A 24,457-nucleotide genomic window follows, 5' to 3' on the forward strand; every position below is an offset into this window, starting at 1 on the left:
AAAACTGATTAGGAATTCCAAAATCAGTACCTTACTTTTGTACTGGGCATAGGAACTACATGATTGCCACTTTCATTCCTTTGTGGTTCATTGTTAATGTGTTCATGGTCAGCTCAATCAATTTTATTATCACAAAGGTGGAACTTTTTCAGCAGCCTTATTGATACTTATAAATTACAAAAATAAAAATAAAAAAAAGCCTTCCTTTATAAATGTAAACTATTTCCAAACCAGGAAAGTTGAAACACTTTTGATTCACGTCAAAAATTACTAATTGTTTTTTTTTTTTTTTTTTTCCTTGTAAGTAATGCTTTACAATTTGTAATCTAAGAAGCTATGCTTTTCAGGTAGCCTTAATTAACTTATTACTAATAAATTATAAATAAGATTGATTTCTCTTAAGTGGCTGATTGAGTTCAGTCACTCAGTCATGTCCAACTCTGTGACCCCATGGACTGCAGCATGACAGGCTTCCCTCTCCATCACCAGCTCCCGGAGCTTGTTCAAACTCATGCCCAAGTCAGTGACACCATCTAATCATCTCATCCCCTTCTCCTTCTGCCTTCAATCGTTTCTGGCATCAGGTTCTTTTCCATTGAGTCGGTTCTTCACATCAGGTGGCCAAAGTATTGGAGTTTCAGCTTCAACATCAGTCCTTCCAATGAATATTCAGGACTGATTTCCTTTAGGATTGACTGGTTTGATCTCCTTGAAGTCCAGGGGACTCTCAAGAGTCTTCTCCAACACCACAGTTCAAAAGCATCAATTCTTTGGTGTTCAGCTTTCTTTATAGTTCAACTCTCACATCTACACATGACCACTGGAAAAACCATAGCCTTGACTAGATGGACCTTTGTCAGCAAATTAATGTCTATGCTTTTTTTTTTTTTTTAATTTATATTAGTTGGAAGCTAATTACTTTACAATATTCTAGAGGTTTTTGCTATATATTGATATGAATCAGCCATGGGTTGACATGTGTTCCCCATGCTGAGCCCCCCTCCCACCTCCTTCCCCATCCCATCCCTCTGAGTCATCCTAGTGCACCAGCCCTGAGCAATTGTCTCATGCATCAAACCTGGACTGGTGATCTGTTTCACAGTTGCTATTAACATGTTTCAGTGCTATTCTCTCAGATCATCCCACCCTTTCCTTCTCCCACAGAGTCCAAAAGTCTGTTCTATACATCTGTGTCTCTTTTTCTGTTTTGCATATAGGGTTATTGTTACCATCTTTCTAAATTCCATATATAAACGTTAGTATACTGTATTGGTGTTTATCTTTCTGACTTACTTCACTCTGTAGAATGGGTTCCAGTTTCATCCACCTCATTAGAACTGATTCAAATGTATCCTTTTTATTGACTGAGCAATATTCCATTTTGTATATGTACCACAGCTTTCTTATCCAGTCATCCACTGATGGGCATCTAGGTTGCTTCCATGTCCTGGCTATTATAAACAGTGCTGCAATGAACATTGGGGTACACGTGTCTCTTTCACTTTTGGTTTCTTCAGTGTGTATGCCCAGGAGTGGGATTGCTGGGTCATATGGCAGTTCTATTTCCAGTTTTTTTAAGGAATCTCCACACTGTTCTCCATAGTGGCTGTACTAGTTTGCATTCATACCAACAGTGTAAGAGGGTTCCCTTTTCTCCACACCCTCTCCAGCATTTATTGCTTGTAGACTTTTGGATAGCAGCCATTCTGACTGGAGTGGGATGGTACCTCATTGTGGTTTTGATTTGCATTTCTCTAATAATGAGTGACTTGAGTATCTTTACATGTGTTTGTTAGCCATCTGTATGTCTTCTTTGGAGAAACATCTGTTTAGTTCTTTGGCCCATTTTTTGATTGGGTCATTTATTTTTCTGGAATTGAGCTGCAGGGGTTGCTTGTATATTTTTGAGATTAATTCTTTGTCAGTTTCTTCATTTGCTATTATTTTCTCCCAATCTGAAGGCTGTCTTTTCACCTTGTTTATAGTTTCCTTTGTTGTGCAAAAGCCTTGAAGTTTAACTAGGTCCCATTTGTTTATTTTTGCTTTTATTCCCAATATTCTGCGAGGTGGGTCATAGAGGATCCTGCTGTGATTTATGTCGGAGAGTGTTTTGCCCATGTTCTCCTCTAGGAGTTTTATAGTTTCTGGTCTTACATTTAGATCTTTAATCCATTTTGAGTTAATTTTTGTGTATGGTGTTGGAAAGTGTTCTAGTTTCATTCTTTTACAAGTGGTTGACCAGTTTTCCCAGCACCACTTGTTAAAGAGGATATGTTTTCTTCTTTGTATATTCTTGCCTCCTTTGTAGAAGATAAGGTGTCCATTGGTATGTGGATTTATCTCTGGGCTTTCTATTTTGTTCCATTGACCTATATTTCTGTCTTTGTGCCAGTACCATACTGTCTTGAATACTGTGGCTTTGTAGTAGGGCCTGAAGAAAGGCAGGTTAATTCCTCCAGTTCCATTCTTCTTTCTTAAGATTGCTTTGGCTATTTGAAGCTTTTTGTATTTCCATACAAATTGTGAAATTATTTGTTCTAGTTCTGTGAAAAATACCATTGGTAGCTTGATTGGGATTGCATTGAATCTATAGATTGCTTTGGTAGTATACTCATTTTCACAATATTGATTCTTCCAATCCATTAACATGGTATATACAGTGTCTCTGCTTTTTGATATGCTGTCTAGGTTGGTCATAGTTTTTCTTTCAAGGAGCAAATGTCTTTTTTTTTTTTTTTTTTTTTTTTTATCTTTTTTTTTTTTATTAGTTGGAGGCCAATCACTTCACAACATTTCAGTGGGTTTTGTCATACATTGATATGAATCAGCCATGGATTTACACGTATTCCCCATCCCGATCCCCGCTCCCACCTCCCTCTCCACCTGATTCCCCTGAGTCCTCCCAGTGCACCAGGCTGGAGCACTTGTCTCATGCATCCCACCTGGGCTGGTGATCTGTTTCACCATAGATAGTATACATGCTGTTCTTTTGAAATATCCCACCCTCACATTCTCCCACAGAGTTCAAAAGTCTGTTCTGTATTTCTGTGTCTCTTTTTCTGTTTTGCATATAGGGTTATCGTTACCATCTTTCTAAATTCCATGTATATGTGATAGTATGCTGCAATGTTCTTTATCTTTCTGGCTTACTTCACTCTGTATAAGGGGCTCCAGCTTCATCCATCTCATTAGGACTGGTTCAAATGAATTCTTTTTAACTGCTGAGTAATATTCCATGGTGTATATGTACCACAGCTTCCTTATCCATTCATCTGCTGATGGGCATCTAGGTTGCTTCCATGTCCTGGCTATTATAAACAGTGCTGCGATGAACATTGGGGTGCACGTACTCTTTCAGATCTGGTTTCCTCAGTGTGTATGCCCAGAAGTGGGATTGCTGGGTCATATGGCAGTTCTATTTCCAGTTTTTTAAGAAATCTCCACACTGTTTTCCATAGCGGCTGTACTAGTTTGCATTCCCACCAACAGTGTAAGAGGGTTCCCTTTTCTCCACACCCTCTCCAGCATTTATTGCTTGTAGACTTTTGGATAGCAGCCATCCTGACTGGCGTGTAATGGTGTCTCATTGTGGTTTTGATTGAGCAAATGTCTTTTAATTTCATGGCTGTGAAATTAAATCCAAAATCATCTGCATTGATTTTGGAGCCCAAAAAAGTAACGTCTCTCCCTGTTTCCACTGTTTCCCTATCTATTTGTCATGACGTGATGGGACTGGATGCCATGATCTTAGTTTTCTGAATGTTGAGTTTTAAGCCATGTTTTTCACTCGGCTCTTTCACTTTCATCAGGAGGCTCTTTAATTCTTCTTCACTCTCGGTCATAAAGTAGGTGTCATCTGCATATCTGAGGTAATTGATATTTCTCCCGGCAATCACTCTGCATATATGTCAAATAAGCAGGGTGACAATATACTGCCTTGATGTACTCCTTTCCCAATTTGGAAACAATGGCTGATTACACATGTATTTATCTTGTATATCAAAAGATGTAAAAGATTTATATCAAAATATATATTAATGAGTGGATATATAACAGTCTTCTATAACATAAGCCAGTAAATATCAATTTTGAAAATTAGGACTAGCATATAAAATGAAATTGTAAAATATAAAATAAACTAAAGCTTTGTAAAACTTGTAAATTATGAATTTTTGTCAGTGGTATGTTTAAACCTCTGAGGGATGAGGATTGAAGGGGTATAAAAGTTAAGAAAATTAGAAAAAATAAAATAGAGAGATAAAGTATGTCAGTTATTAGAATTTTCCCACTCTCTTTTTTATTTAGAATAAAGACCATCTAGCAACTTTTTAAAATATCTGAATTTGGCAAGTAAAACATCATTTGTCTATGCCGTTATGTGTGAATGGTCTTGATTATATTCCATAGCTGATTGAATACAGTAATAAGTATGTAAAATGTAAGTATTCCTACTGATGTCAGTGTGTTAGTAGTTATCCTTGCTTAAGATCACACATACTTTCTTCGTTACATGCCATATACAAGATATTTAACTAGTTATCTATTAATCTCTTGAATTCTAATGCTATAACTTTAAACTCAAGAATAAGTTATTTTTCTTACCCTAACAGGTTCTATGGAGATATGATGGCAAAAAACCAGATACCTTAGGACCCAACACTCGTCTGTATAACCCAGAGTGACCTTCTTGGTAAATATTGGCAGAACAAATGCTAAAAACATGATTAACAGCTGAGCAGAGTGATAGTACTTCAATAGGAAACAAACTTATCAAGTGTTTATTATTAAAACATTCAGAAAGAAAACTTTACTTCTGTGTTTTGACTCCCAGCACTGGAGGGGAGAAGGAAAACGTATCATAGTTGGCACTGTATTCTACCTGGTCATGCCCTTATGCCCAGAATTAAAATATCTTCATTTTGCCTGTAATTGCTTCCAACAGTGAATAGCTTAATGGGTTATTGTTCTACCTCTGAATTCTTTCCTTACTCCTATTGCTTCTCCTGTGTAGGAGTATTTTAAATACTACTGATAAATAACAGCTCCTTCTTTATTACCAGTGACTCTCCATTTTCTACAGAAAAAATCCACAATCATTTTCATGAAGTGATAGCATATTTCTTAATAAAATGAAGATTCTCCTTTCTTTGCTTCCACTGCCACTACCATTACCCTTTCTGTGACCTTGACACCATTCTCATCAGATTAAATGACTTCCTTAATCTTTATAGAGTATATTTCTGAATGCCCCCTTTTTATGCATATGTGGCTTCTTTTACCCAGAGTGTTCTTTAAGTTGTTCATCTGCCAATCTTGAATTCACTTGTGAAGTTCAAGTGACAAAGCACTTCTTTCATGAAGTCTTCACTTAACACTCCTCAGACAGGAATTTCTGGCTGTGAGTTCCGAAAGCAATTTAATTGCAGTTTCCTGTGTGTAACCATCTGTTATTTAAAAGCACACTGCTTTTTACAGTGCCTTATAATGCCATTTCACATTTTATTCTGAATTATAATGAACAATTTTACCGAGAGTCACTTAATACTAGGTCATCCAAAAACCAAAGGCTTTATAACTCATAGTGGAACCATCAGCACTTACAAAGACATCTACCATGAGATCCCTATGGTGGATATCCCTGTGTTTGCTGATCAATCTGATAACATCGCCTAATGGACCACAGCACACCAGGCTTCCCTGTCCTTCACCATCTCCCAGAGTTTGCTCAAGCTCATGTCCATTGAGTCAGTGATCCTACCAAACCATCTCATCCTCTGTCTTTGCCTTCTGCTTTAACTCCTCACTGTCATCAGTAGGCAGATCGTTCACACAAAAAAATTAATATGGCAATAGTGATCATAAATTATACAATTAACCAGTCAAATTTCATTGGTATCTTTAGTATTAATGCATTACACTCAAAAATCAGAACACACATCCTCAGTCTTTGCAGACTGCAGGATTTCTGTTGCTTTTTCATTTTAGTCCACAACTTTCCCAAAATAATTTACATTGGTTTGCAGTTGGTCATTTACTGTTTTTGCTGTTTCTCTGAGGGACACAATTGTTGTGACCTAATAACCCTTATATCTAATTCTGTGTCACAGCGACGGCAGATGCAAGAGTCTCTCACTTGCTATTGTTTTACACTAGTCGTCTTTCTCACAAAATATAATTGATGTGTGTGTAGAAGATGGGTGAAAGCACTGAAAAATCAATTCTAAACACATTGTATCATCTCGAAGTGTTCTGCACTTTGTCTTTTCGTTGGATTTCCACATCTGCTGACTATTCATGTAATCTATTTTTTTAAGGAATAGGAGTTATAATTTAACTTCTGGTTGATTTCTTCTGGATATAAGCCTGAGCAATAGCAAAAGTTTACAGTAATATTTAAAAGTACTACATATGAGCAAGATGTCTATGAAAAGGCTCTCGCTTCTGCTGCTGCTACAGCTGACTTGCTACTTTAGCGCTGGGAGTTGTGGAAAGGTGCTGGTGTGGCCAGTGGAATTTAGTCACTGGCTGAATATAAGGACAATTCTGGATGAACTTGTCACAAGGGGTCATGAAGTGACTGTTCTGATATCTTCAGCTTCCACTATTACTAATTCCAGCAAACCATCGACCATGAAATTTGAGACTTTCCCTGTATCTTTAACAAAAAATGATTATGAGAATTTGATGGAGTTTCTTCTTGAGAAATTGATGTATGCGGTGAAAGGTTCCTTTTGGACCTATCTTTCAGCAGTGAAAACGTCATTTTCGGAATTTTTTGATACTGCTATAACTATGTGTAAAGACGCTGTTTCCAACAAGAAATTAATGACAAAACTAGAGGAATCAAGGTTTGATATCCTTATTGCAGATGCCGTTGGACCCTGTGGTGAACTGCTGGCTGAATTACTTAAAATACCATTCGTGTACAGTCATTACACCTCACCTGGCCATATAATTGAGAAGAATAGCGCAAGACTTCCATTCCCACCATCTTATGTACCTGTTATGTTTTCAGAATTAAGTGATCGCATGACATTCATGGAGAGGATCAAAAATATGTTATATATACTTTATTTTGACTTTTTCTTCCAGACACACAATGAGAAGAAGTGGAATCAGTTTTACAGTGAAGCACTAGGTAAGTTGGGCTTCCTGATAGCTCAGTGGTAAAGAATCCACTGCCAATGCAGGAGACACAAGTTTGATCCTTTAGTCAGAAAGATCCCTTGGAAAAGGAAATGGCGTACACTTCCAGTGTTTTCGCCTGGGAAATCCCATGGACAGAGAAGCCTTTTGGGCTATAGTCCATGGAGTTGGAAAGAGTCAGTTACCACTTAGCAACAAACAACTAGGTAAGTCATGTTTTTAGTTGGTTTCATTAAGTCCTATTTTTCCTAGTGCCTTGGAAGTTGAGTTTGTATAAATATAAATTCACAAAACTTTATCTCAAATAAGTGAAACAGTGAAATAAAAATATTAAATGACCCTCAATCTAACAAATATTATGAAAACACTTAAATTATAGGGTAGGGTAAAGCCCATTACTAGTATCAGATACCAGGAAGTCATTTACCACAAATTGAAGTACCTAGGGTTTCTGCAAGTGACTATCCAACTTACAAAATTCTTCTTTTTTTGACTTAAAATCATTAGGAATCTCATAAACTGTCTTGATAAATGAAGACATGTACATTGAGAGTTATACACATATTTGTGGTTCAAATATCCTGTTAGCTTTTAGAAATTGTTTCTACTTGTGTAGAAACAGATGTTTTCCAGATATATTTTATTATCCTATACTATGTTATGTTATATATTTATCAAACAACAGATACATTCAAACATCTTTGGCCACAACATCTCAAGTTGCTTTACAAAAATTATCTGATATACACACATGACAATAGTCTCATTTGATCAAACATTTGTTGGTTTTCTTTTTACTTTCAGGAAGACCTACTACCTTATCAGAGACAATGGGGAAAGCTGAAATGTGGCTCATTCGAACCTACTGGGACTTTTCATTTCCTCGTCCACTACTCCCAAATGTTGAATTTGTTGGAGGCCTCCACTGCAAGCCTGCCAAGCCCCTGCCTAAGGTCACCTACTCCTCCTTGTTGTTCTTTGTGAATGTTGTGTTTTCAATAGGAATCATTCCGTATTCTGTCTTTGGAATGTTTGATTACAGGTAGTCAGATGTGGGAACCTGGATAAAGTGACCTTCCACCTAGAAAGTGATGTATTTCTATATCAACACAGCTATCTGGATTTCATTATCATTACAGAATAAACTCCCTAGAGTACATTGGACACTTTAATAATACATCAGTTAAATACAACTTCATTATTCAACACATAGAGAAGCATCATTCGTTAAAGAACATTTATATTATAATTTTACATAAAATATATATATTTTATATAAATGAAATAATAGTTTTATTATCATCTGGTGATGCCATCCAACCATCTCATCTCACTATAATATGTTACATTGCTATTGTATTATAATTATTATAGGATAATTTTGTATATAGCATATTCCAGAAGTGAATATGAACATAGACAAATGTTGTAGGCACAGTTTCTATCACCTGACAGTCCACCTGTACTGACAGAACACAATCAAATTGTAAAAAATGTTATAATATGGAAAGACCAGAGTGTTAAAGAAATATTCAGCATGAATCATAGAAATTATCTCTGATTCATAGAAAATTATGAGATCTGAAGGATGCTCAGGAATAAACAGAAGGACTAGGGCAGGGGAGGGGTGGAAGAAGATAATGGGCTTCCCTTATAGCTCAGTTTAAAGAAGATATAAAAGAAATTAGGTGGAGTAGTAATGACAGTTGCCAAGAAGCCCAAGTTTAGTCTAGATAGGAAAAGGCTGAATAAAGAAGAAGATGATGCTGATGAGGTAAGTTGGAAACGGATAATTATAAAGATTTGAAACATCTAGTAGGGACATTGGGAAGAATATTGAAAGGATTAAGAAAGAAAGAGACGGTGGTGGTGGTTTAGTCTCTAAATCGTGTCAGACTCTTGCAATCCCATGGACTATCGACTGCCAGGCTCCTCTCTCCATGGGATTCTCCAAGTGTGAATACTGGAGCAGGTTGCCATTTCCTTCTCCAGAGGATCTTCCCAACCCAAGAATCAAGCCCGGGTCTCCTGCATTGCAGGCAGATTCTTTACTGACTGAGCTATGACAAAAGTCCTGAGAAAGAGATAGTCATATATAATGTAAAAATAAAAAGCAAGATGTAGTCACTGGGTTGGATTGTAAATGGTTAACAGTAGGAAGAGACCATCTAGCAGATTATTCCTAGATACATACAATAAGTGAAAACTAGAGTATGGTGTTCACAGAGATATCACATTAACTCATTTTTTTCTTTATTTTAAATTAATTAATTTATATTAATTGGAGGATAATTGCTTTACATTACTGTAGTGGGTTTTGCCATATATTGACATGAATCAGGATGATTTACTTTAAATAAATTTAAATAAATCTCTGGGTTGGGAATAAAAACATATATTTATATATGTACTCATTTATATTGTTGGAAAAAGGCATTTATTTTAACTAGTGCACTGGTGAAAAGCCTTAAAACTTACAAAAATACTTTAGTATTTCATCTTCTTCATCTGATCACCAAAACCTTAAAACTTCCTAACATTAAAAAGCTTACATTAAATGCTGCTGCTGCTAAGTCACTTCAGTCATCTCTGACTTTTTGTGACACTATAGACTGTAGTCCTCCAGGCTCCTCTGTCCACAGGATTCTCCAGGCAAGAATACTGGAGTGGGTAGCTATTCCCTTTTCCAGGAGATCTTCCTGACCCAGGGATCAAATCCTGGTTTCCTGCACTCCAGGCAGATTCTTTACCATCTGAGCTACTAGGAAAGCCCAAGCAATGCTAAATTATACTAAATCAGATATAATAAAATATTTACTTGGAAAATACCAAACATAATAAGATCACAGTTTTCTTGAAGGTTAAAAAAGCATAAGCTAGAATTACAATTTTCAGGATGTATATCATAGTGTATATTTGATTATAGGAATAGAGTAAAGTTTAAAATGAAAGCACAAATTTTAGCATAATATCTTCAAGGTCCACCCATGTTGTCAAAAATGGCAGGATTTCCTTCTTTCTCGTGGGTGAATAACATTCCATTCTGAGCATGTGTGTCTGTCTGTGTGTGTGTATGTCTGTGTGTATCTATGAAACATCATTAAATAATTCATCCATTGGTGGGCACTTAAGTTTTTTCCCTTAGCTAATTGTGAATAATGCTGCAGTCATTATAGGAGCACATATACCTCTTCACTATCCTGTTCTTATTTCCTTTGACTATATACCTGGAAGTAGAATTGCCAGATCATACAATAGATGTATCTTTAATTGTTTTAAGATCCTTCAATTTATGTTCCATAAGGGCTAAACCAATTTACATTCCCACTGAGAGTGTACAAGCTTTCACTTTTCTCCACATTCTCACAACACTTTTTTCTTCTTGGTTATAGACTTTCTAACAGGGGTGAGGTAATATCTGATAATATCTGATTGTGATTTTGAAATACATTTCCCTGATGATTACTGATGTGGAGTATCTTCTCCTATACCTGGTGATCATTTGGAAATCTTCTTTCTAAAATGTCTATTTTGTTCATCTGCCCATTCTTTCATTGAATTTTGTTGTATGAGTTGTGTGTTTATTCTGGATCTTAACCCCTCATTCAATATGTGGTTACAAAACTTTTCTTCCATTCTGTAGATTGCATTTTCATCTTGTAGATTATTTCTTTGGCTGTGCAGAAGCTTTTAAGCTTGATGTAGTCCTACTTGTGACTTTTTTTCTTTTGTTCTGGTCTTGATGTCATATAGATAACATCATTTCAAGATCAGTGCCATGGAGTTTCATGCTTATATTTTCTTTTAGGGATGTTATGGTATCTGGTCTTATGTTCAAGTCATTGATTCATTTTGAGTTGTTTTGGTGATGGTATAAGGTAGAGGTCCCATTTTGTTTTTGTTTTTTTTTTCATATGTTTATCCAGTTTTCTCAGAAAAGAAAGAAGTGACTGATATTTCCTCAATGGTTATTCTTGTCTCCCTTGCTCCCTTGTTGAATTTAGTTGAATCCTGTATGCTGTTCCATGGTCTATGTGTCTATTTTGGGGCAAGTACACTGTTATTTGAAATATTGCAACTTTGTGGTAAATATGAAATTTCAAGGTGTTGCTAATGTCAACATTTTAACAGTATTAGTCTTCTGGTCCATGTCACAAGATGACTTTCCATTTATTTGTGTTTTCTTCTATTTCTTACAATTTCTTATAGTTATCACTGTACTGATTTTCACTTCACTGATTAAATTTATTTCTAGTTATTTTCTTGCTTTTGATGCTATTGTAAATTGGATTTTTTTTTCAGATATTTCATTAATAGTACACAGTAATGAAGTTGAATTCTATATAGTGATTTTATATCTTACAAATTTAATGAATTTGTTAATTAGTTCAGGTTTTTTTTGTTGTTGTTGAATCTGTGAGATTTTCTGTACAAAAAAAAATCATGTCCTCTGTAAAAAATAAAAATCTTACTTCTTCCTTTCCATTTAGGATGTCTTTTATTTCTTTGTCTCACCTAGTTGTTCTAGCAAGAACTTCTACTACTATATTGAATCAGTGTGGGGGTAGGCATCCTTATTTTGTTTCTGATTAGAGCAAAAGCTTTCAAGTGTTCACTGTTGAGTATAACATTAGCTTTGGGTTTGTCATATATGTTCTTTATTACACTGAGGTATTTTCCTTCTATACCCTATATGTTGAGGGTTTCATCATGAAAGAATGTCATATGCTGTCAAATGTTTTATGGACATCTATTGAGATAATCAAGCTATTTTATAGTTCATTCTATTTATCCTTGCAACCCAGAGATAAATCTCACTTGGTCTTAGTATATAACTCTTTTAATGTGTTCTTGAATTTGGCTTGTTGATATTTTGTTGAGAATTTTTGCATCACTACTCAATCTGGATATTGACTTTAGTTTTATCTTCTTGTAATGTCCTTATCTATTTGGTATCATGATCATGATGATGACCTTGTAGGATGAGTTTGGAAATGTTCCTACCTTCCTCTTTAATTTTTAAAGATTTTTTTTGAAGAACTGGTTTTAATTTTTCTATAATATTTCATAGAATATATCAGTGAAGCCATCAGGTCCTGGGCTTTTATGTGGTGAAAGGTTATTGATTACCAATTCAATTTCTTTACTTATTAGGAGTGTTCAGATTTTCTACTTCTTCCTGATTCAATCTTGGAAGCTTTTGTTTCTAAGAAGTTCTCCACTCTTCTCATATATGTATTAATAATTTCTTAGCTTATAATTATTCATGATAGTCTCAGAATCCTATGTATTTTTTCAGTATCAGTTGTAATGTCCCAATTTCATTTCTAATCTTATTTATTTGAGTCACTTTTTTTCTTGATTAGTCCAACTAAAGGTTTTCAATTTTATCTTTTTGACAAGACACAGAAGAACAAATACTGTAAGATGTCACTTGTATATGAAATCTAAAAATGCCGAACTTGTAATAACAGAGAGTAATATGGTGGTTGCCAGGACTGAGAGGTGGGAGAACAGGAGAAATGTTGTTTAAGGATACAAATTTGCATTTCTTAGTAAATAAGTACTAGAGATCTAAGGTACAGAGTAGTGAATATTCATACATGCCCAGTCATGTCTGACTCTTTGCGACCCTGTGAACTATAGCCAGCCAGTCTCCTCTGTCGATGGGATTTTCCAGGCAGGAATATGGGAGTGGGATGCCATTTGAAATGTGAAATTATTCTAGTATAAAAAGTAACTTCTTTTTAATCAGAAAGGATCAAGAACAACAAAGCAAAATAATTCAGAAACAATTCCAGGCAAATACGGATTCACCAGGAGCTTTATTTAGGTAGAAGTGAATTACTCAAAAGCTGACCAGACCTGTGCTGCAGAAAGCCCTGGACACCTCTTCCTCTTTGGAGCAGGTGCCCCCAAGGGGACTCATTGAAGTCATGCTGAAGGTCCTTCACTGCAGTTAGACATAACACATTCATGTGTGACATTCATTATACACGTTCAGGACAAAGGTATCATATGTAAAGAAACACAGAAGTATGGTCGCTCAAATAAGCAACTATAGAAGAGTAACTTCGAATTATAAACAGAACTCACAGAACTATTTCATAGAACATCCAAGCTATAATAATTGACTCCTCAAGTCAGTAGTTAGTAATTTAGACAGAGAGTTTGGAAATCATGACAAAGTTTAAGGTGAAGGATAGGATTACAGAGCTGAATGAATGACATAAAATGATTAGGATCATATATTTTTTCATAGTGCTCATAGTCAGGAAATGAAATATTAAGAAATAACCTAAAATAATTCTCAAAAAGTCTGTCGGTAATAAATAAATGATTTAGTAGAATTATAATAACAAAGAACCAAAGGGAGTTGAATCCTGCAAGTAACTTCCTTCCAAGAATCTATGTTAGTAATTAACATCATGATTAATGAAGAGTCTGAGGATCATATAGCTTAATAGTATCTTCTTGTCACTACTGAGTACTGGCTCTACTTTATTTCCTGCTTATACAGAAACACATTTGAACAAATACATATAATGGAAGAATTTGACCTCATATTACCCATTCCTTTCCCAGGATCTCAAGGACGAAAAATGCTTTTTTTAAAAAAAGGGACATTATAAAAAATAATATGGAGTTCCTCAAAAAAAGTTTTAATGATTTCTTAGTGCTTAATATTTATTAGCACAACTGACCAAAGTCCAAGAGGTGAAGTTAACATGTTCAAGAGAATTGGGGGAGTGGGGTGGGTGAGGGAGGGAAATCACTCTATTAGCTAACTGTATAATATGTCATAAGAATAATGTGCACTTTCTAATATAAAACCTGTCTATGCATAGAGCTTAGCAATTCCTTTTCTGTGTTTATATCCAAAATAACTGAAATTAGAATCCCAATGAGATATCTGTACAACATATGCATAAAAGCTGTATTCAAAGGAGCCAAGAGGTTGAAGCAACCCAAATGTCCATCAACAGAGGAAGCAATAAACAAAATGTCATATATACAAACAATGGAATATTACTCACCTTTAAAAGGAAATTCTGACACATGTCACAACATCAATGAACCTTAAATTAAGGGAAAATAATTAGTCAGAAAAAAGACAAATACTGTACAATTCAACTTATAAGAAGTATCCAGACTAATCTCACTTGTAGAAACAGGGTAGAATGAAACTTGCCAAAGGCTGGAGAAAGAGGAAAGTAGAGTTTCTTAATGATCATAGACTTCCAGTCTTGTCCGATGAAACAGTTCTGGAGATTGGTTGCACAATGTGAGTATAATTAACACTAATATACTATATACTTAGGAACAATAAAGAAAGCAAATTTTATGCCATGTGTATCTTACCACAATATATTTGTAAGAAATCACTACTCTAATATCTCAAGGCAATTTCTGATTTTCTCTCTTTAGTTGCTTGTAGCAATTCCTCCAATAATGTATGCTATGCTGCTCTTTTGTGATGGAGCAAATTCTTTTTTCACAGGAAATGGAAGAGTTTGTGCAGAGCTCTGGAGAAAACGGTATTGTGGTGTTTTCTTTGGGGTCAATGGTCAGTAACATGTCAGAAGACAGAGCCAAGGTGATTGCATCAGCCCTCGCTCAAATTCCACAAAAGGTAGATACAATAACTTAATCACGGACAACTATTTCATGAGTCTGTTAAACTCTGTAAAGATCTGATTTTAGACATTTACTATCAGAAAGGTAAATAATATGATACCAGCAATTTATCTCATACCTATAATATGTATAGATATGTATATATAAACCAAAACATACAGGGCAGGTGCTACTGCAGTACAGGGAGTGCCTTTGATCCATGATAATTTTAATTATTCAACATAGTAATCAAAAAGAATGATATTTAAGAGACAGTGTGAATTTTGGTGTTATTAATACAATGGTAGCATGGGCAGGAAGATTAACCAGTAAATTCTGCTTTGTCACTTGTTCCTTTTCCTTGAAGGACTCCTGAGGACAAAACACACATACAGATGCTCTCGGGAGTTAAATTTTAACAATAAATGTAGTCATGTGATATTTATTCAAGTCAAACAATTCCACTGTGCATTGTTTTTGGAAGTAGTGTTTAATAATTTGTAATTTAAAAGAACATACTTCTTTGACAGCACTAATTAACTTATTATTAAAACATTATGCTGTTGTTGTTCAGTCATTAAGTTATCTGAATCATTGTAATCCCATGGACTAGCCCATGCTAGGCTCCCCTGTCCTTCATTATTGCCCAGGGTTTGCTCAGACTCATGTCCATTGATTCAGTGATGCTATCTAACCATGTCATCCTCTGCCAGCCCTTTTCCTTTTGCCTTCAACCTTTCCCAGATCAGGGTCTTTTCCAATGAGTTATCAGATGGCCAGGGTATTGGAGCTTCAGCATCAGTACTTCCAATGAATATTCAAGATTGGTTTCTTAAAGATTGACTGGTTTGATGTCCTTGTAGTCCAAGGGATTCTCAAGCATCTTCTCCAACACCATAATTCAAAGGCATCAATTCTTCAGCGCTTAAAGCTGTAAAGGGTATGCCTACAATGTGGGAGACCTGGGTTCTATCCCTGGATCAGCAAGATCCCCTGGAGAAGGAAATGGCAATCCACTCCAATACTCTTGTCTGGAAACTCCCATGGATACAGGAGCCTAGTAAGGTACAGTCCCTGGAGTCCCAAAGAGTTGGACACGACTGAGTGACCTCACCTTATCTTACCTTACCTACCCTTCTTTACTGTCCAATTCTCATATCCATACATGATTACTGGAAAAAAAAATGGCTTTGATTATATGGACCTTTTTTGGCAGATTGATGTCTCTGCTTTTAATACTCTGTCGAGATTTGTCTTAGCTTTTCTTCCAAAAAGCAAGTGTCTTTTCATTTCATGGCTGCAGTCACTATCCACAATGATTTTCGAGCCCAAAAGATAAAATATGTCACAGCTTCCACATTTACCCCATATATTTGCCATGAAGTGATGGGACCAGATGCCATGAACTTATTGTTTTGAATGTTGAGTTTTAAGACAGCTTTTTCACATTCCTCTTTCACCCACATTAGGAGTCTCTTAGTTCCTCTTCACTTTCCCTTATTGGAGTGGTATCGTCTGCATATCTGAGGTAGTTAATATTTCTTCCAGCAATCTTGATTCCAGCTTGTGAGTCACCTAGCCCAGTATTTTACATGATTTACTGTGCCTATATAAGTTAAATAAGCAGAGTGACAATATACAGCTTTTTTGTACTCCTTTCCCTATTTTGAACTGCCGGGCCTGCCGGCAAAAGGAACAGGTCAAGGACGCAATCACCAGAGCACCTGAGAAATAAAAGACTAGGAAAGATGGGGTTGAGAGGGACGGAGTCATCTTGTGACTGATTCCGACGACTTTATTGAGGGGTAACATACATATATATACTAACAGGATTCACCAAATTTTAGATCAAAGACTTGCATACGTGCAGAACTGCAGACACTAGTTTTAGCTCAGGAGTTTTATCTTAACTCCAGCAGAGCATGGCACCAGCGTCTTACAATCAGGTAAAGACTACCTAGACATAAATCATTCACAGGAGCCCGATAATCTTATCAGAGTCAGGAAAATGGGCAAACGGTGGCTGCAGCGATTTCCTTGAGGGAGGTGAGAAAGGCCAATTTGCACTTTAACAAATCAGGGGTGGCGGGACAGAGAGGGACCTCTTGATCTCTCTCAGGGCCGAGAAGGGGCCTTCACTTCCCTTCTTTTCTCTACTATTTATAAACCCTCCTCAGATAACCACTTTGCCTTCTGGCATTTCATTTTCTTTGGGATTGTTTTGATCACTGCCTCCTGTACAATGTTACACGCCTTTATCCACAGTTATCAGATATAATCCCTTGAATCTATTCATCACCTCCACTGTGTAATTTTATGGGATTTGATTTCTGTCATACCTCAATGGCCTAGCGGTTTTCCCCACTTTCAATTTAAGTCTTTCTTCAATTCAAATCTGAATTATGCACTAAGGTGCTTATGATCTGAACCACACTCAACTCCAGGTTTTCTTTTACTGACTGCATAGAGTGTCTCCATTTCCAGCTGTAAAGAAAATAATCAATCTGATTTTGGTATTGACCATCTGGTGATGTCCATGTATAGAGTCATCAGTTCTTGGAAAAGGATGTTTACTATGACCAGTGTGTTCTCTTGACTGAAGTCTGTTAGCCTTTGCCTGCTCCTTTTAGTACTACAAGGCCAAACTTGCCTGTTATCCTAGATATCTCTTGACTTCTTACTTTTACATTCCAATCCATATAATGAAGACTTTTTCTTCTTCTTCTTCTTCTTTTTTTTTTTTTTTTTTTTTAGTGTTAATTCTAGAAGGTCTTGTAGGTCTTGCTGAATCAATCAACCTCAGCTTCTTCAGCCTTACTGGCTGTGGCATAGACCTGGATTGCTGTGATGTTGAATGGTTTGCCTTGGAAATGAAACAAGATCATTCTCTTGTTTTTGAGATTCCACCCAAGCACTCCATTTCTGATCTTTTTGTTGACTGTGAGGGATACTCCATTTCTTCTACGGGATTATTAACCACAGTGGCAGATATAATGGTCATCTGAATTAAATTCACTGAACTTGTCCATTTTAGTTCCTGGATTCCTGAGATGTTGATGTTAATTCTTGCCATCTCCTGCTTGACCATGTCCAATTACCGTGATTTCATTGGTCTAATATTCCAGGATCCTATGTTCTTAACAGCATCAGACTTTCACCACCAGACACATCCACAACTGAGCAATATTTCTTCATTGGCCCAATCACTTCATTCTTTCTGGAACTCTTAGTAATTGCCCTCCACTCTTCCTCAGCAGCATATTGGACACCTTCTGACCTGGAGAACTCATCTTCCAGTGTCATATATTTTTGCCTTTTCATATTGTTCATGCAGTTCTCATGGCAAAAATACTGGAGTGGTTGGCCATTCTCTCCTCCAGTGGACCACACTTGTCACCACACTCCACTATGACCCGTCTGCCCTTGGGTAGCCCTACATAGCATAGCTCATAGCTTCATTGAGTTACACAAACCCTTATACCTTGACAAGGATGTGATCTATGAAGGGGATTAATAAATTATAAATAAGCCAAAACATTTATCTTAAGAGATTGATTGCATACATTTTCCTGTTTGTAATCAAAACATGTAAAATTCTAATAAAATAACTTCGCATTTAACAACTTGATATAATTAAACTCTTTTATAACACTCAAAAATAAATAAATCAGTGACTGTTGAATCTGAAAATGAGCACTCCATATAAAGAAAGCAAATAAATGTGTAGGTTATGTGTAATCTGCCACTGACTTATTGTGTTAGAAACAAAACCAGCTATCCATGGAAGAAAAGTTATGACAAATCTAGACAGCATGTTAAAAAGAAAAGATATCACTTTGACGAGAAAAGTTCATATAGTCAAAGCTATGGTTTTTCAGTAGTCATGTATGGATGTAAGAGTTGGACCATAAAGAAGGCTCAGTGCCAAAGAATTGATGCTTTTGAATTGTGGTGCTAGAGAAGACTCTTGAGAGTCCCATGGAGTGCAGGATCAAACCAGTCAAACCAATGGAAATTAACCTTGAATATTCATTGGAAGGACTAATGCTGAACCTGAAGCTCCAATACCTTGGCCACCTGATGTAAAGAGATGACTCATTGAAAAAGATCCTGATGCTGAGAAAGATTAAGGGCAGGAGGAGAAGGGAGTGACAGAGGATGAGTTGGTTAGATAGCAACACCGAATCAATGGATATGAATATGAGAAAATTCTGGGAGATAGTGAAAGACAGGGAAGCCTAGCATGCTGCATCCATGCAGTGCAAGGAGTTGGATACAACTTAGTGACTGAAAAGCAACAACAAAACAGTTTTTTAAATATTTGAGTTGTTCATTGAAAATCTCACTTGTCTGTGCCATCATGTGTACATAATTAACACATCAAACATAGGTATTCCTATTTATGTCTTTGTATTAATAGTTGCCATTACTTAATATGCCTTCATATCCTTACATGTCATGTGGAGGACGTGTAATTCTATGTATTTGAGTCAATTTAGAAATTATTAGTACAACTTTGAAGTTCAACTCATAGAATAAGTTATTTCCTTTACTTTTAACAGGTTCTATGGAGATATGATGGCAAAAAACCAGATACCTTAGGACCCAACACCCAGTTGTATAAATGGCTTCCCCAGAATGACCTTCTTGGTGAGACTTGTTAGAACAAATAATGAAAACATGAGTAACAGCAGAGCAGAGTGAGAATACTTCAACAGGAAACACACTTACAAAGCAATTATTCAAACACTGAAAAAGAAAACTTTACTACTTTATTATAATTTTCTTTGCTATGGTAAAAAAGGAGAATATATAAAAGTTGTCATTTTATTCTATGTAGTCACATCCCTTACAGTCAGAATCTTTACTTGGCTGTAATTGCTTCTCACAGTGAACTTTTCAGTAACTTCCTGGATTGTTGTTCTGTCTCTGAATTCTTTCCTTATACTTATCTTTTCCATCTGTAGAGGTATGTTAAAAGCTACTAAAAATAAGAACTCTTCTGCCATTACCAGTGACTCTCAATTTTCTGTAAGAAATAATTCACAATCATTTTTGTGAAGCAATAACACTTCAAGATAAAATTTAGCTTTTCCTTCCTCTGGTTCCAGTGCCACTAACATTATCCTTCTTTTCCCCTGACACCACTCCTATCAAACTAAATGACTTCACTATATCTTTAGGAGAATAAATTCCCGCATGCCCTCCTCTTTTTTTGGACATGGGTTTCTTTTACCCAGAATGATCTTTCAAGTTTTCACCTGCCAATCTTGGATTCATTTGTGACGTTCAAGTGACTCAGTGCCTCTTTCACAAAGTCTTCGTTTACCCCTTCAGCAGACATAGCCATTTCTTCTCTGAGTTCTGAAAGCAAGTTAAAAGCACTTTCATATGCATAATAATCTGTTATCTAAAAGATATTCCTTCTTCCAGTGCCTTACAATACCCATTTCTCATTTTATTCTGAGTTATAATTAATATTTTTACTGAAATTCACTCAATCCTAGGCCATCCAAAAACCAAAGCCTTTATAACTCATGGTGGAAGCAATGGCATTTATGAGGCCATCTATCACGGGATCCCTATGGTGGGCACTCCTTTGTTTGCTGATCAAGCTGATAACATCGCTCGAATGAAAGTCAAGGGAACAGCTGTCAGGTTGGACTTGGAAACAATGTCAGCAAGTGATTTGCTCAATGCATTGAAGGAAGTCATTAATAATCCTTCGTGAGTACATATATATGTGTGTGTGTGTGTGTGTGTGTGTGTGTGTGTATTTTTTTTACTAGCTAATCCTAAAGAAGTTCTCATCTGAAGACCAGGGACTCAGCCACGTGTCTTCACATAAGCACAATGAGGTGTAAGATTTGCTCAATGCTTTGAAAACAGACAATAATAACGAGTTGTGAGTGTCACATGCAGATTTTTTCATGGTTTTATGGAAAAGGTTTGTCAGTGGTTTAAAGATAGTGGAGAAATTTTGAAAAACTTAATCATTAGAATGCGAAGAACCACTGAAATGGTAATAGAAGGATTAAGAAGCACTGAGAACAGTTACTGTAGGGAACCATGAATGCTGTGGATCCTCATCTGCCCACTTTACTCTCTTTCAGCATGTGAACTTCTCAAAGGTTTTAAACTCTTAAAAGATGGTTTATTTTCAGTAAACCACCATGACATAATCCATTTCAAATTCCAATTGCATTTAATATTTTCCAAGTTTTCTATGCTAATATTTTGACTCCATCTCTGATAAATGATAAACAGCTATAACTTTCTAATTACCCAGTTTCAACTTTGTATATACTATTTATAAAGGTGGATATATTCTTGGGGCTTTTTTTTTTTTACTGTGGTCATTTTGTCTTGTTTGGAAGAATTATAAAATCTAAACATAATTGACTTGGGAGGAGTATGCTGATGTGAAAAAGTGAAAGTGTTGATTTCTCAGCTGTGTTGGACTCCTTAGGACCCCATGGACTGTATCCCACCAGACTCCTCAGTCCATGGAATTTTCCAGGCAAGAACATGGGAGTAGGTAGCCATTCCCTTCTCCAGAGGATCTTGTTGACCTGGGTATCAAACCAGGTCTCTGCATTGCAGGCAGATTCTTTACATCTGAGCCACCAGGGAAGCCCATATGTTAGGATATTACTTTTTTAAAAAATGCTACACAATTTTCAAAGATTATTTTCCATTTAAAGTAATTACCAAATAGCAGTTAAATTTCCAGTGTTTTACAACACCTCCTTGAGTTTATATTATTCCCAATAATTTTGCCTCCAACTCCCCCACCCGTGGGTTTCTACTCCCCCAAATCTGATAACCAATAGATTGTTCTCTATATCTGCTAGTCTGTAATAATATTTTGATTCCATTATTGATAAATGGTAAACAACTAGAATTTTCTAATTCACTCAATCACAACTATGTAGATACAGCTTATAAATGTAAGTATATTCAGAGTTATTTTACTTGTGCTCATTTTTGTCTTATTTGGAATAGATAGTTATGTTGGGTTATCCCTATTTAAAAGCCACATTTTCTGAAAACAGAAATATTTGATTTCCAAATCACTTCAGGATATACATGAATTTCAATGACACAATTATATTAATATCACAAATATGAAGTATATATTTCCCCTTTTTTATCATAATGACTTTGTAAATAAAACATTTTGAGAATGTGTCAGTAATGGCAGCAAAATGCATTTTGTGTTTTATAAGCAGTGTTATTTAAATTTAATTTTAGCACAGCTATTTTCCTAAGTGAGCAGCATAAAAAGCACTTTTTTCTTTTTTTAAAAGAAACAAATCTATCATTTGCTGTTTTTATGTAAATATACATATCTCTGGTATATTTGTATGTCTTTTTAATTTTTAATAATGTAGTGTTGGTGTCAAAAATGAAGATATACTGAATGTTCATGATATGCTACATGTTATATTCAGTAAAACAGTGTTACTTTACACATATTAAGTAACTTCTTTATTGTAGTCTATCCCTATTATATTAAAAATATATTTCCAGGATTACTGCAGTTTCCTCAAAAACCCAGTTCTCCTCCTGTGTTTTTGACAGAAAAGGGAGAAAAGTTACTTCCATTGTTATTGCTACATTGTCATGTAATAACACTTTGTGATTTAAAGTTCATGAGCTATATCTCTTTATTCTTCTTTCTTGTCTATTAGTCTGCCAGCATTTCAACAGTAGAAACAAGTGTGTCTGCAATGCCTGAGAGTGAAATGTTGAGCCTTCTCCAGACTTTCTAGAACAAGAACCAGAACAACAATACTAGTAAACATGTACTGTCTACTGCATGCTAGGAATGCCTCTAAGAATCAATAAAATATTCTCAAAATAATTAGATAAGGTACTATCCCTAGCCATTTTATATAACAATGAAAAACTGAGAAACAGATTCTATCATGATTGAACCCTCCAAAGTAAAATTAAAAGCATAAAAAATTAAAAGGTTTTAAATTGTTAATAAAATTATTTTTTTTTTTTTAAATCTGAGGAACAGAAAGAATAAAAAAGCAGCCAACAAAGAGTCAGGAATCAAACTGTCAATCTACTTCCACACTTTCAACCACCACTTCACTAATGTAAGATCAGCCCTGTCTGGACATGTCTCCAAACCTCATCACTGATTTACCTGCTATATCTGGATTATAACATTTTGAAATACACCTACCTGGTCTATTAACAATTCTTTATTAGATAATTCAAACTTTGGACAAACATATTACGAATTTCTTTTATTTCCCTTTGGGACAGCTCATTCCATTCTTCAGAATGTACAATCTTGTTCTCTCCCATTTTTTTTCTTTTCTTTGTAGCTTGAAATGCTACGCATTTAAGAAATCCTAGCCCTTAAGCTAATATCTCAACAATCACCTTGGAAAAAATTATCTATTTTTCTTCCACTCTGTGTTGCACTCTGTGTTACCATCTGCAAGAAAATTTCACATATTTACCTATTATAGCTCATTCCATAAATGATCACTCTTTGATTTTCCTTCAGCTACAAAGAGAATGTGATGAGATTATCAGCCATTCAACATGATCAGCCGATGAAGCCCTTGGACAGAGCAGTCTTCTGGATCGAGTTTGTCATGCGCCACAAAGGAGCCAAGCACTTGAGGCCAGCTATCCATGACCTCACCTGGTTCCAGTACCACTCTTTGGATGTCATCGGGTTCCTGCTGGCCTGTGTGGCAACTGCCATGTTTGTCATCACAAAATGTTTTCTGTTTTGTTGCTGGAAGTTCACTAAGAGAGGAAAGAAGGGGAAAAGAGACTAACTGTATCTGAGACCTCAGCACAGGGGTCCCCAACCTCTGAGATCTAATGCCTGATGATCTAAGGTCGAGCTGATGCAATAATAGAAATAAAGTGAGCAATAAATGTAATGTGCTTGAATCATCCCAAAACCATTGCTTCCTATCCCAGTCCATGGAAAAATTGTCTTCCATGAAACTGGTTCCTGGGGCCTAAAAGTTTGGGTACTGCTACTCTAGCAGCTCTGCCTCATAAGTAGAATTCCTCCATAAAACTATGTGGGTATGTATTGAAATTTATTATTTTAATGCAAAAGTTATACTAAAAAGATATGATTGAATTTAACTGTTTTTCACATGTTGGATGTAGAAACAAGAACAAAAATAGTCTATTCATAGTATCCATATTACTTTGTAGATATTCAGAATTTTGCCTTCATATTTGTATAGAATTTTATAGCTTTTCCTTGCTATAGATATTGTTCAATAATTGGAATTCTTTTGAAAGATTCACCCTTTAATTTTAGTTGTGAGACCACTAATAGTTCTTCATTTATACTATGCATCCAACCTCAGCATCACTTCTTACCTAAAGCCATGGCAAGACACTTGCCCTCATGCAATTAAACTCATTTCCGTTTGGAGTGTTTGTGGAATTAGCAAACTGCTACATGCTTCCTTTTATAAAATTGAGATATTTACAAAAAAACTTTAATTTTATGACCTAATTCTCTTTTTGTCATCCACCATTTATTCACCTATCATTTTCACCCCCATAATCAGCCTTTGCTAATAGATATAAGTTCTCAACTGTATGTTAAGAAAATTATAACCTGAATTCTAAAGGGACTTTTGAATTTTCATTTTCTCCTGAATACATCTATGATCTTATCTATGTCTATATACAT

At 35.7% G+C, this 24,457-nt stretch overlaps 1 protein-coding gene across 4 annotated transcripts; it reads left to right on the forward strand.

Moving 5' to 3' along the window:
- The first annotated feature begins 1,387 nt into the window (after positions 1-1,387).
- LOC133058543 (UDP-glucuronosyltransferase 2B4-like) lies at positions 1,388-23,573 on the forward strand. Of its 4 annotated transcripts, none has more exons than XM_061145257.1 (7): positions 1,388-1,433; positions 6,869-7,138; positions 7,951-8,099; positions 14,648-14,779; positions 19,326-19,413; positions 20,271-20,490; positions 23,294-23,573. In XM_061145257.1, the coding sequence occupies exons 1-7, from the start codon at positions 1,388-1,390 to the stop codon at positions 23,571-23,573; spliced, it is 1,185 nt and encodes a 394-aa protein (XP_061001240.1). The 4 variants fall into 4 exon arrangements, with proteins under 4 accessions (XP_061001240.1, XP_061001236.1, XP_061001239.1 ...); XM_061145256.1 differs by lacking the exon at positions 1,388-1,433 and adding an exon at positions 6,418-6,689 and having other exon boundaries at positions 7,023-7,138; XM_061145253.1 differs by lacking the exon at positions 1,388-1,433 and having other exon boundaries at positions 6,409-7,138.
- The last annotated feature ends 884 nt before the right edge of the window (positions 23,574-24,457 follow it).

Source organism: Dama dama, chromosome 6 (genome assembly GCF_033118175.1).
Source record: "Dama dama isolate Ldn47 chromosome 6, ASM3311817v1, whole genome shotgun sequence".
In the NCBI taxonomy this organism is placed as follows: Eukaryota; Metazoa; Chordata; class Mammalia; order Artiodactyla; family Cervidae; genus Dama; species Dama dama.